A 12415-nucleotide genomic window follows, 5' to 3' on the forward strand; every position below is an offset into this window, starting at 1 on the left:
ACTGGGATAGATTAGTGCTTCATGCAGAGGATTGTGGGTGATTAGGGATTTAGCCTACCTGGTAAAGGCTCATCTGTGAGAAGGGAGAGCAACATGGAAGGAAAATCACAGATCATTGCAATGTTAATTTTCAGATCAGCTAAACACATGCATGATTTGACACATGGGATTTATAACACAGACGACGTACTGAATACTCCATGTATTTGAATCAACCGCCCGACCGCAATATCAACAGAAATATTAAAGATTCCAGTGTAAATTAATGTTCTGGATTCAAGACAAGTTATGCATTTGTAAGATGAATTGACTAATGTACTGGCATCCATAGTATGGAAAAATTGCTAGAGTAGTTAATGGGGACCAGAAACTGTCAGGATACCCACATTCTTCAAAATATCTGCTTTACGTTCAACAGAAGAAAGAAACTCAAACCGGTTTGATACAACTTAAAGGTGAGCGAACTTTCACTTTTGGATGAATACCTGCCAATATATGCAGCTCATTAAGATTTAGAACAAAGCCAAGATGTTTATTAGGGAGCTAGAATAATCTTAAAAAAACGAATCAATATATTATACTGTATGCTTTATCTTATATAATAAAGTTTGTACACTTTCATTCAAATACCATAAAAAAAATACTTTATTCAGCAAGAAAACATGCAATTGATCAAAGGTGACTGTAAAGTCAATAATAATGTTACCAAAGATTTCTATTTCAAATAAATGCTGCTCTATTAATTAAAAAAATCCTACAAACAACAAAAATATGTTCGTTTTTTTTAACACTGATAATAATGTTTATTGAGCAGCAAATCAGCATATTAGAATTATTTCTTGATGAGTAACGAGTAATGATGCTGAAAATCAGCTCTGCATCACAGGAATAAATTACATTTAAAAATATATCCAAATAGAAAACAGCTATTATAAATTATAATAATATTTCAAAATTTTACTCTATTTTTTATCAAATAAATGCAGCCTTTGTGAGACTTATTTCAAAACCCTTAAATAATAATCATGCCTCAAAATGCTGTACAGTACCGTACATGTCTTAAATATTGCTGTAAATCTCATTAAACATATGCCATGACTTACTGCAGAGAGGGGATTCATCGGCGCCGTTGGGACAGTCTGGCGTGTTGTCGCACACCCTGCTGAGGTTCACACACACACTGTGTCCAGGGCACTGCCACTGCCAGCTGGGACAGCGGAACGGCGGCGTGGGACAGTCTCGCTCATCGCTTCCATCCCGACAGTCGTTATCACCATCACATATCCAGCCACGGAAAACACAGTTCCCATTATCACAGCGGAACTGCGCGGTGGGACACGTGCGCGGGGGGCACGCGTGGTGCTCGTCTGAGCCGTCTTCACAGTCTGGGTGCCCGTCACATTCCCAGTTTGAGGGAACACAACTGCCGTCTGACTGGCACTGAAACTCACTCTCGTGGTGACACATGCCAGGCGGCCTCGTGGCTGGGAAGGTCAAAGGTCGTGTTAGCTTCATTTAACATACATCATAATACAAGCTTCCCGAGGTTTAGAATTAAGGTTCAATATAATGTTCAATAATTAACTATTACAATAATTAAATTAAACCTTTTTTTGAAATTTTTTTATTACACTTAAGCACATTTTTCCCTACATTTGATAACTTTAATGCAAATTTTTTTTTGTATCCTTAGTACTGCAGTATAAATAAATATAATCAATAAAATAATGTATTCATGCAGTATTTGTTGTTTAATTTTTTTTTAAATTATATATATATATATATATATATAAATGTATCAAATAAAAAATAAATAAAAACATAAATAAAAAAGACGACCAAAATAGTCATATTGCAAAAACAACAATAATAATAAAACTAGTATCTTTAGTATTAGATGTAGGGTGAACAGTAACCTGGAAATGTTTTTGTGAGATTCACTCATTTATAAACTCTAAATGTAATGCAACTAATGCATTATTGAAGATTATCAGAACTGAAAGAATTCATTTGTTCCTACTTACGACAGCCAGATTCATCCGAGCGATCGTTACAGTCAAAGACCCCATCACATCGGTAGTAGGAATTGACACACTGATGGCCGTTTGCACACTTAAACTCGTACGCTGTGCAGTTGTACACTGACGGTCAGAAGAACAAGAATCAGTCGGATCAAGAAAAACAAGTCATCAACTGTGTTAATCTTCCATTAGAGATTTTATTATGCCGTTTATATTGTGAAAGATTCTATGTATTCGTCAATGATTGCACAGTTATTGGTGGGCATGTCTGGTTTATGTTGAAATAGAGGTTTATGAAGAATTTAAATGGTATTAACACATTTTTAATAAATAAACCATTTTATATAAACAATATGGAGTGTTGATGAGATGCAATAATGAAGAGTTTGGTCTTGCATGTAATGAACTCTTACCACAGCCCTGTTCATCCGCTCCATCTGCACAATCTCTGTCTCCATCACACACGTAATTGGGGTCAATGCAGCGGTGGTCCGGACACTGGAACTGGTCAGGGTGGCATGTGCCCATCGAATCTAGAAAAACAGACACCATTAGAAAACTTCATAGAGCAAAAGTTGCTCTTTCAAAGCTCAAGACTTGGGATTCTCAGGTACGTTTCATTCACAGATGTTACAAATAAAAACAGACACAACATTTTGACAAGAATATACAGTGCAATATGAACAGCACAAAGCTCGGATAAATTTAGTAATTATATTTTAGTTCTTTTGGAGAACTGACTTTTTTATATATATGAATGCAGGCATGTATTTATGTATACTGTTTTAGGAAGCCTTCGAAATGCATCTAATCCAATCAGAATTTAGATTCAAAGCTATCTAATATTTATATACTGTTTTTATTAGTGCTGTCAAACGATTAATCGCGATTAATCGCATCCAGAATAAAAGTTTTTGATCACATAATATATGTGTATGTTCTGTTTATTTATTATGTATATATAAAGACACACATGCATGTGTATATGTAGGAAAAATATGTTATCTTCATATATGAAATATATATAATATAAATAATATGAATATAAATATATACATATGCTGTATGTGTGTGTCTTTATATATACATAAAAACATACATAATAAATATATATAGTACACAAACATATATTATGTAAACAAACTTTTTTTTGGATGCGATTAATAGTGATTAATCGTTTGAAAGCACTAGTTTTTTTATATAAACTTTATGTTTTTTATTTAATTCTCAGTGTTGATTGCCACTTCAATCAAATGCGCACAAGGTGTTATTTTCATTGATCATACTGATTTAAATTAAAGTATCTTTTATATACTCTTATAGTTTTTGTTAATTTTTTATTTAGATTTAATATATTTTTTAATCAACTTAACTTAAATGCAATAGTGTTTGGAGTTTTAAATAAAAATATAGTTTTTATTTATTCATTTGAATTTATTTAGTGTTATTTTTATTTAGTGTTTTTTTAGTACTTCAAGTTACAAAACAAGCTGTTGTAAAAAAATATATATATATATAATTATTATATATAAATTATATATAATTATATATATAATTATAAATCTATTTTGAATTATATATATAATTATATTTTTTATTTTAGTTACATATAATAATATCCCTATGTCTCACCGCAGTTGTTCTCATCGGATCCGTCTCCGCAGTCATTGTCAGTGTCACAGAGCCATGTGCGAGGGATGCAGTGATGGTTGGCGCAGCTGAACTGGTCAGCCTGGCAAGTGCCAGGGGTCTGGGTGGGACAGTCCCTCTCATCACTGCCATCAAAACAGTCATTGTGTCCATCGCAGTGCCAGCTTCTGGGCACACAGCGCTGATTGGCACAGGTGAAGGCAATGGGCGAGCATGTGTTATCTGAGCCGGCAGAGAGAGGAAAAAATGTACATGCTGCTTATTTTCATGTTAAGTGGAAAAAGACTATAAAATCTCATAGAAATGCATGCATTATTTTAACTCAAAAAGAAAGCATGGCACTAGCAATGCCATGATCATGGGTTTTGATTCTCTGAGCATACATGATACAGTGTAAATGCATGATGCAAATGTAATTTGCTTGGGTTGTATTTATTTTTATTTAGTGTTTTGGTGATTTTAGTGCATTTTTAATGCTGTGCCAAGCTGAAAGCTGGTAAGTGTACCCATGTAGAGAGTTTTGAAAAAGTGATCTAAGTAATGAAAATAATGTCCTTGTGATTGCTTGTTACTACTGTACAGTATCTATAAGCACATGAATATTTGCATGAAATATAAAGTAAAAGATTACTATTAGCGCCGCAGTTGGTCTCGTCACTGTTGTCGTGGCAGTCATCGACGCCGTCACACTGGTAGCTCTGAGGGACACATTTCCCATTGGTGCATGAGAAGGAGTTAGAGCCACACTGGAGGGTCGGCGGCTCATTGGATGGATCATCCACACACGTCTGCTGATTGGCTTCCAGCTTCATTCCGTACGGACAGCCACACACTCGCTGGGAGTACGGCGCTGGGAAACAGAAATGACTGCAGTCTCCATTTGGGTTTGTTTGCCTGTTGCAGAAGTTAGATCCTGTTGGGAGTAAAGTATTGCAAACATATTTGATTCATTTGCTGCATTTTAATAAATGGCCTTTATGAACCCTAAAACCTTTGTGGAGGCATTGCATTCAGTGCAAAAATGAGTAAAGTAAATGAATCAACAGAAAGTGAGTCTAACCGATCTGCGAGTCAGCGTTGAAGGATTTGACATGCATGATGTGGCTGATCCCTCGCCGTATGATCATCATCTCCCCTCCGTCTGTTTTACGGACCCTCACAATTCCTCCTAGCCTCCAGTCGGTGAAGTACACATAGCCTGGACCAGCAAACTTCATTAGTGTAATCAAACAGGCCATCTTTGAGAAATACCAGTGCGTGAACTCTGACTTCTGCACTTTTATCTTTCAGCACCGAAACTGCAGAACTACACTGAGGTTACAGAGACCTTCATTTCACAGATACCAGACGTGACTGTCCATCATCAAAGAAGAGGCCAACGAGACTAACATCTTTAAGATGACATCGAGATGATGACAGACATAAATGAATAGAAAAATTAGACCGCTTTCTAAAAGTCAGCCACGTCTCAGTGAAGACAGATATACAGATTACTGAAATTATATTGAACAGATATTGAATTATCCAACGCTAGAATGATAGATAGAATGATAGAACGATAGATAGATAGATAGATAGATAGATAGATATATAGATAGAACGATAGAACGATAGAACGATAGATAGATAGATAGATAGATAGATAGATAGATAGAACGATAGATAGATAGATAGATAGATAGATAGATAGATAGATAGATAGATAGATAGATAGATAGATAGATAGATAGATAAAATGATAGATAGAACGACAGAATGATAGATAGAATGATAGATAGAACGATAGAACGATAGATAGATAGATAGATAGATAGATAGATAGATAGATAGATAGAATGACAGATAGAACAATAGATAGAGCAATAGATAGACAGAACGATAGAACAATAGATAGAACGATAGAATGATAGATAGAACAATAGATAGAATGATAGATAGACAGAACAATAGATAGAACGACAGAAACACGGATAGATAGATAGATAGATAGATAGATAGATAGATAGATAGATAGATAGATAGATAGATAGATAGATAGATAGATAGATAGAATGAAAGATAGATAGATAGATAGATAGATAGATAGATAGATAGATAGATAGATAGATAGATAGATAGATAGATAGATAGATAGATAGATAGATAGATAGAATGACAGATAGAACAATAGATAGAGCAATAGATAGACAGAACGATAGAACAATAGATAGAACGATAGAATGATAGATAGAACAATAGATAGAATGATAGATAGACAGAACAATAGATAGAACGACAGAAACACGGATAGATAGATAGATAGATAGATAGATAGATAGATAGATAGATAGATAGATAGATAGATAGATAGATAGATAGATAGATAGAATGAAAGATAGATAGATAGATAGATAGATAGATAGATAGATAGATAGATAGATAGATAGATAGATAGATAGATAGATAGATAGATAGATAGATAGAATGACAGATAGAACAATAGATAGAGCAATAGATAGACAGAACGATAGAACAATAGATAGAACGATAGAATGATAGATAGAACAATAGATAGAATGATAGATAGACAGAACAATAGATAGAACGACAGAAACACGGATAGATAGATAGATAGATAGAATGAAAGATAGATAGATAGATAGATAGATAGATAGATAGATAGATAGATAGATAGATAGATAGATAGATAGATAGATAGATAGATAGATAGATAGATAGATAGATAGATAGATAGATAGATAGATAGATAGATGGATGGATAGACGCACCTCCAAAGACAGTAAGTCCAAACGGATGGGAGATCTGAGTGATGCGATCCAAGGACAATCTGTTTTGTCCGTCAAAGTTGCTGTGCTCGATCTTATCAAAGAAGGCGTCCACCCAAAACAGCCGCATGGCACTGAGAGGCAGGGACACGACCGAGAGAGAGTTTTAGACCAATACTGAGAAACAGGATTATGTCACATCATGATTTAAGTGTGCAAAAAAAATAATAATGATGAACCACGGCTTCAGGAAGCCATCGAAGTTAAAGCAAAGAGAGGAAAGTTTATGAATGAAACAGAAATGGATCATTGTTTATAGTATTATGATTACAACTGAATGCTGTATTGCTGTACTTTCATTCGGGGAACTGTAACTCACCTCCAGTCAATGGCCAAGCCATTCGGCCAGCCAAGAGTGGTGTTTACAATCGACTGAGCATGTGACCCGTCACCCCAGGCCCGCATAATCTTCGCCGGACGGTACCAGTCAGTCCAGAAGATATAACTGCCGAGCACAAACACACACACACTGCTTTAAAAGAAATAGTTCACCCAAAAATAAACATTTACTCACCCTCATACCTATTTTTTACTACATTTCCTCAGACGAACACAAGCTTTTTTACATGCAATTACAATGAATGAGCACTAGAGCTTTTAAGTTTTAAAATTAATCTTTAATATACAGTAGAAGTTGTTCATATTACTTGTGAGTAATATACACATACATACAATACCTTTCAAAAGTTTGGTAAGATTTATTTAAAAGAAGTCTCTTATGCTCACCAAGACTGCATTTATTTGATCACAGATGCATTAAAAACAGAAATACTGTGAAATATTATTAAATGGTTTTTATTTTAAACGGTTATTTATCAATATTATTTTTCAGGATTTTTTGATGTATTTAATTGACATAGAAATTTTTACACATTATTTGTATTAACTTTCACTTTTCATTAATTTATTGTATCTTTGCTGAATAAAACTATTATTTTCTTTCAATAAAATAAACCTTTTGAACAGCACTGTATATACAGAATTTATATATATACAAATGTTCACTTGTTCAATTTCTGAAGTCTTCAGAAGTCATATGGACTACTTTTTTAATATACCTTTAACTTTGGATTTAGCCCCAGTCATAAACTGAAAAGAGGGGCCAAAAGTCATACAGGTTTGGGACAGCATGTGGATGAGGGAACAATACCAAAATCACCACAAATCTTCACCCCATGCCCTCACCAAAAGCCAAATTAATAGGTGGGGACGTATTTGAACCCATCCGCTGGGTTTTATTTATAAACTGTGAGGTATAGACAGTTATCTGAGTGCTCTGTGGGGTTTTCCCCCATTAAGCCAAGTTCTTAGTGTGGACTACAATACCGGCCTTCATGCAGCACTAATCTAGTCTCCTGGGCCCAGAGGCCTCATGACTTTGAAGCCATTGGAAATGTCCCACTAGCAGGGCATAAAGAGCTCCTTTATCTGTGCCAGGTTCAAAGCAGGAGCAATCTATGAATGGCTGGGCACCTCCTGCATTATGAAAGGTGTGACTGGACACAAGTGGCCCGATTGTTAATGCTTTTTCACGGTCTTAAGGAAACAGAGAGGCGAGGTGAAAGCAGGGCTCCCCCGAACTGTGTTCCTGGCTCACGGTCGCTCGCTGAATTGTGTCTGTTGACATCTGAACGTGCCTGTGATTTCAAACCCACGGTCGCAACCCTTTTTTCCATGAAGGATGAAGTTTGAGTGTGTTTATTTTGTGTATGCAAGTATTAGCCTAAATGTTTCTGTTCTAAAAGCTGCATATAAAGACTTCATATTAAGGCATCATAGCGAAAACTTTTTCAAAAGATACAATATCAGCATAACTCATACCTGTCAAGTTTTGGATTTGAAAATAAGGGAAATTTTCCAGCGCCCATTGCGAGCAGTCCCACCACCCCAACAAAGCTCCAGTATCCCTTACATTTTAAGACAGGTGTTATAGCCCAAATGAAAACACAAAAGGGTATATATGAAGAGCATTTATTTAAAGGCTTATTTGCATATTTTCTGTTAATTTAACATTGCTTGTTTTTACATTTAAATTTTATTTTAATTCCACACATTCTTTTCATTTCATATTGCTTTTCTTTTACAGTTTTTCTTTTCATTTCACAACTTTTCTTTTACTCTTTTAGTGAGTTGTTGTACCAATTTGTTGCAGACTTTGCATTCTTTAAAAAAGTAAATTCGCTGTCCCATTTATCACGGTATTTACACATGGGTTTTGGTTTTTTGGCAGGTGTGCCTTCACTCTCTATCGTAGCATCCATTATCCTTCTCTGTTTTTTCTTTTGTTGTTGTTGTTTTTCCCACGTTATAACTCATGTCATCTGACCTCACACACCCCTCGCGACAGGCTACTACAGGTGGGAGTTATCGCGAGACTAGTGACAGAGCTCAGATTGGGAATGTTTTATTATTATTATTTTATTAATAACGCAGGTAAAAAAAATAAATTAAATAAAAATACGGGAGATTTATGGGAAAACACTAATACGGGAGGACGGCGGGAAGGAAGGGTAAAATACGTGACTTTCCCGGCCAAAACGGGATACTTGACAGGTATGGCATAACTATAGCATATTTATTTATCCTGAAACGCAAGATAAATATTTATTAAAAATATAATTCATTAAATTACAGTTTACATCACCAACTAAAACTAAAAAAAAAAAAAAAAAAAATATATATATATATATATATATATATATATATATATATATATATATATATATATATATATATATATATATATATATATATATATATATATATATAATATAATATATATATTAGTGGTGGGCCGTTATTGGCGTTAACGTGCTGTGTTAACGTGTGACTCTTATCGGGCGATAAAAAAAAATATCGCCGTTAATCTATTCTCAAAGTTGGGTTGAGAGCTGGGTCTATATTAGGCGAGCTATGATGACTTTCACCTTGATATTTTAGTGTGGATGTATACCTAACCGAATTGCACTGTAGGGGGCGAGAATGACGTGCAAACATGGATGCAGCTGAAGCTGCCGGGTTTGCTTCAGGGAATTTTTTTTTTTTTTAAGAAGCTTCCCAATGGAAACCATTTTGGAAACAAGAAACATCTCCTGGTCTAATGCACCACCTGGCTTTAGAAACCCGTTCAAAAATACTTACTTTTAGTCATTGTTTTATTTGTAGCACACATATTCTGAATGCCTTTGGCAGAATTCAAATGAGCTATTTTAATCTAGACTAATTCCAAGATTACAGTGAGATTAATCTAGATAAAAAAATTAATCTATGCCCACCTCTAATACATATATATATATATATATATATATATATATATATATATATATATATATATATATATATATATACCGTATTTTCCGGACTATAAGTCACACCTTTTTTCACAGTTTGGCTGGTCCTGCGACTTATAATCAGGTGCGACTTATTTATCTAAATTAATTTGACATGAACCGAGAGAAATGAACTAAGAGAAAACATTACCATCTCCAGCCGCGAGAGGGCGCTCTATGCTGCCAGAGATGCTGGTCAGTGCCCCTGTAGTTCTACACTGAGCGGCATAGAGCGCCCTCTCGCGGCTGGAGATGGTAATTTTTTCTCTTGGTTCTTGGTTCTAAATAAATGCGACTTATAGTCCAGTGCGACTTATATATGTTTTTTAAGTCATCATGACGTATTTTTGGACTGATGCGACTTATACTCAGGTGCGACTTATAGTCCGAAAAAATACAGTGTGTGTGTGTATGTGTATATATATATATATATATATATATATATATATATATATATATATATATATATATATATATATATATATATAAATTAAAAAATGCCTTTAAAGTTGTCTAAGTGAAGCTCTTAGCAATTCATTTTAAAACAAATCAAAAATTTAATTTTGATATAATTACAGTAGGAAATGTACAAAATATTTTATTGAACATGATCTTTACTTAACATCCTAATGATTTTTGGCATAAAAGAAAAACCAATAATTTTGACCCATACAATGTATTTTTGGCTATTGCTACAAATAAACCCCAGTGACTTCAGACTGGTTTTGTAGTCCAGGGTTACATACACCCACACACACACACACACATACATATACATATATATATATATATATATATATATATATATATATATATATATAGCATTGTTATAAACAAGACTAGCCAATAAACCACTCACCCAGCTACTGGATGGACCACTATGGACCTGGGATTGTTGAGGTTTCGTACAATGGCTCGTCTGGTCTTATCCGCGACCTTCATGACAGATATACTCCTGTAGCGTGGATCTGTCCAGTACAGGTTCTTCGATATCCAATCATAAGCAAGATCTTCTGCACCATCCACACGATTGGCTGCTAGTACCTCCCTGCCTGTGGAGATTAAGGCAAAGAAACACAAAGATTAGAGCACGGTCCACTTCTTGAACTTTTCAAAAATTCAGTTTTCACAAAAACGTTATGCAGCACATGGTTATCAATATTGATAATGACAATACATATTTCCTGAGCAGTGAATCAGCACATTAGAATGATTTCTGAAGATCATGTGACACTGAAACCTGGAGTAATGATGATGAAAATTCAGCTTTGATATCACAGGAATAAATACCATTTTAAAATTTATTTAAATAGAAAACAGTTACTTTAAATTTATATTATTTTTTTTTTGTATCAAATAAATGCATCATTGGAACATAGTGCAAATGAATGTGCTATCCCTTATATGTGGCTCACAGGTGTTGAATGAAACTGTCTATATTGTTTTGGGTTGAGTCAGGGGGAGGAGGGTATTAGTGTCCTGGATTTCTATTAGAAATGTAGTCCAACACCAGCAAACACATTATCTCATGTAGCTGGCCTTTGAAGGCAGCTGATAGGCGAGATCACATGCAGCAAAATGTGTTGTTGGCACACAGCAAATATCCCGAGGGCTGAGTGGAGTATTCAGTGAGTATCAGTTTCTCACTTTATCTGCTCAGAAGTAAAGGACATTTCATCAAACAGAGCACAGATTTTGTGCTTTTTTTTCACCAACAAAATGAATAAGAAAATCTGAATTGAAGAACACTCCAGTGAATACAAGCAATTATATTCTGGGTCAGAAAATAAAGGCAGGGTATATGATTGGATTTTTGTTATGCTGGTTAAAAGTCTTCTCACACTACGAAAGGAAACACTAAGTGGTCTTAATGTATTTCAATGAATTTATATCGTCTGTGGAAGGTGTAGGACTGTAAAATGTTTGTCCTATCATATGTGAACCCGGATCACAAAACCAGTCCTAAGTGTCAATTTATTTTATTAAGTTTTAAACTTAATGAATAAGCTTTCCATTGATGTATGGTTTGTTATGATAGGACAATATTTGTTTGAGATGCAACCATTTAAAAATCTGGAATCTGAGGGTGCAAAAATTAAAAAATTTAAATATTGAGAAAATTGCTTTTAAAGTTGTCCAAATGAAGTTCTTAGCAATGTTTATTACTAATAAAAAATTAAATTTTGACATATTGTCTGTAGGAAATTTACCAAACAACTTCATGGAACATGATCTTTACTTAATATCCTTATGATTTTTTGCATAAAAGAAAAATAGATCATTTTGACCCATACAATGTATTTTTGGCTATTGCTACAAATGTACCCCAGAGACTTCAGACTGGTTTTGTGCTCCAGGGTCACATATGCCTCTGTCCAAGGGCTATGATAGGCTGTCCTGCCTGCCAGTCAATGTATGTATTTGCATACCTCCACGCATCCTGTTTATGCAGTTATGATACATCACATGAGGTAATCTGACATCATTTCTCATATCTGATCTGCCAGTGTGCGTTCATGTGTTTTGGAGGAGGCGTGGTTTTAGAGTGTGATTTGCAGGGAGGGTGAGAACTTATGTTTTTAAGGCTAGC

General features: G+C 34.6%; 1 protein-coding gene across 2 annotated transcripts in view; it reads right to left on the reverse strand.

Annotated features, from left to right (window-relative positions):
• lrp2a (low density lipoprotein receptor-related protein 2a) overlaps window positions 1–12415 on the reverse strand; it is a 91779-nt gene that overhangs the window by 52937 nt on the left and 26427 nt on the right. The window contains exons 17-26 of one of the 2 annotated variants that reach the window (XM_026271200.1): window positions 10685–10877; window positions 6816–6941; window positions 6440–6570; window positions 4732–4869; window positions 4303–4584; window positions 3654–3893; window positions 2435–2554; window positions 2025–2141; window positions 1104–1484; window positions 59–73 (exon numbers count right to left, since the gene is read on the reverse strand). In XM_026271200.1, coding sequence (XP_026126985.1) covers window positions 59–73; window positions 1104–1484; window positions 2025–2141; window positions 2435–2554; window positions 3654–3893; window positions 4303–4584; window positions 4732–4869; window positions 6440–6570; window positions 6816–6941; window positions 10685–10877 — 1743 coding nt within the window. The remainder of the gene's footprint in view (window positions 1–58; window positions 74–1103; window positions 1485–2024; window positions 2142–2434; window positions 2555–3653; window positions 3894–4302; window positions 4585–4731; window positions 4870–6439; window positions 6571–6815; window positions 6942–10684; window positions 10878–12415) is intronic. The other variant, XM_026271201.1, reaches the window with a different exon arrangement.

The sequence above is a fragment of the Carassius auratus genome, chromosome 9 (genome assembly GCF_003368295.1).
Source record: "Carassius auratus strain Wakin chromosome 9, ASM336829v1, whole genome shotgun sequence".
Classification (NCBI taxonomy): domain Eukaryota; kingdom Metazoa; phylum Chordata; class Actinopteri; order Cypriniformes; family Cyprinidae; genus Carassius; species Carassius auratus.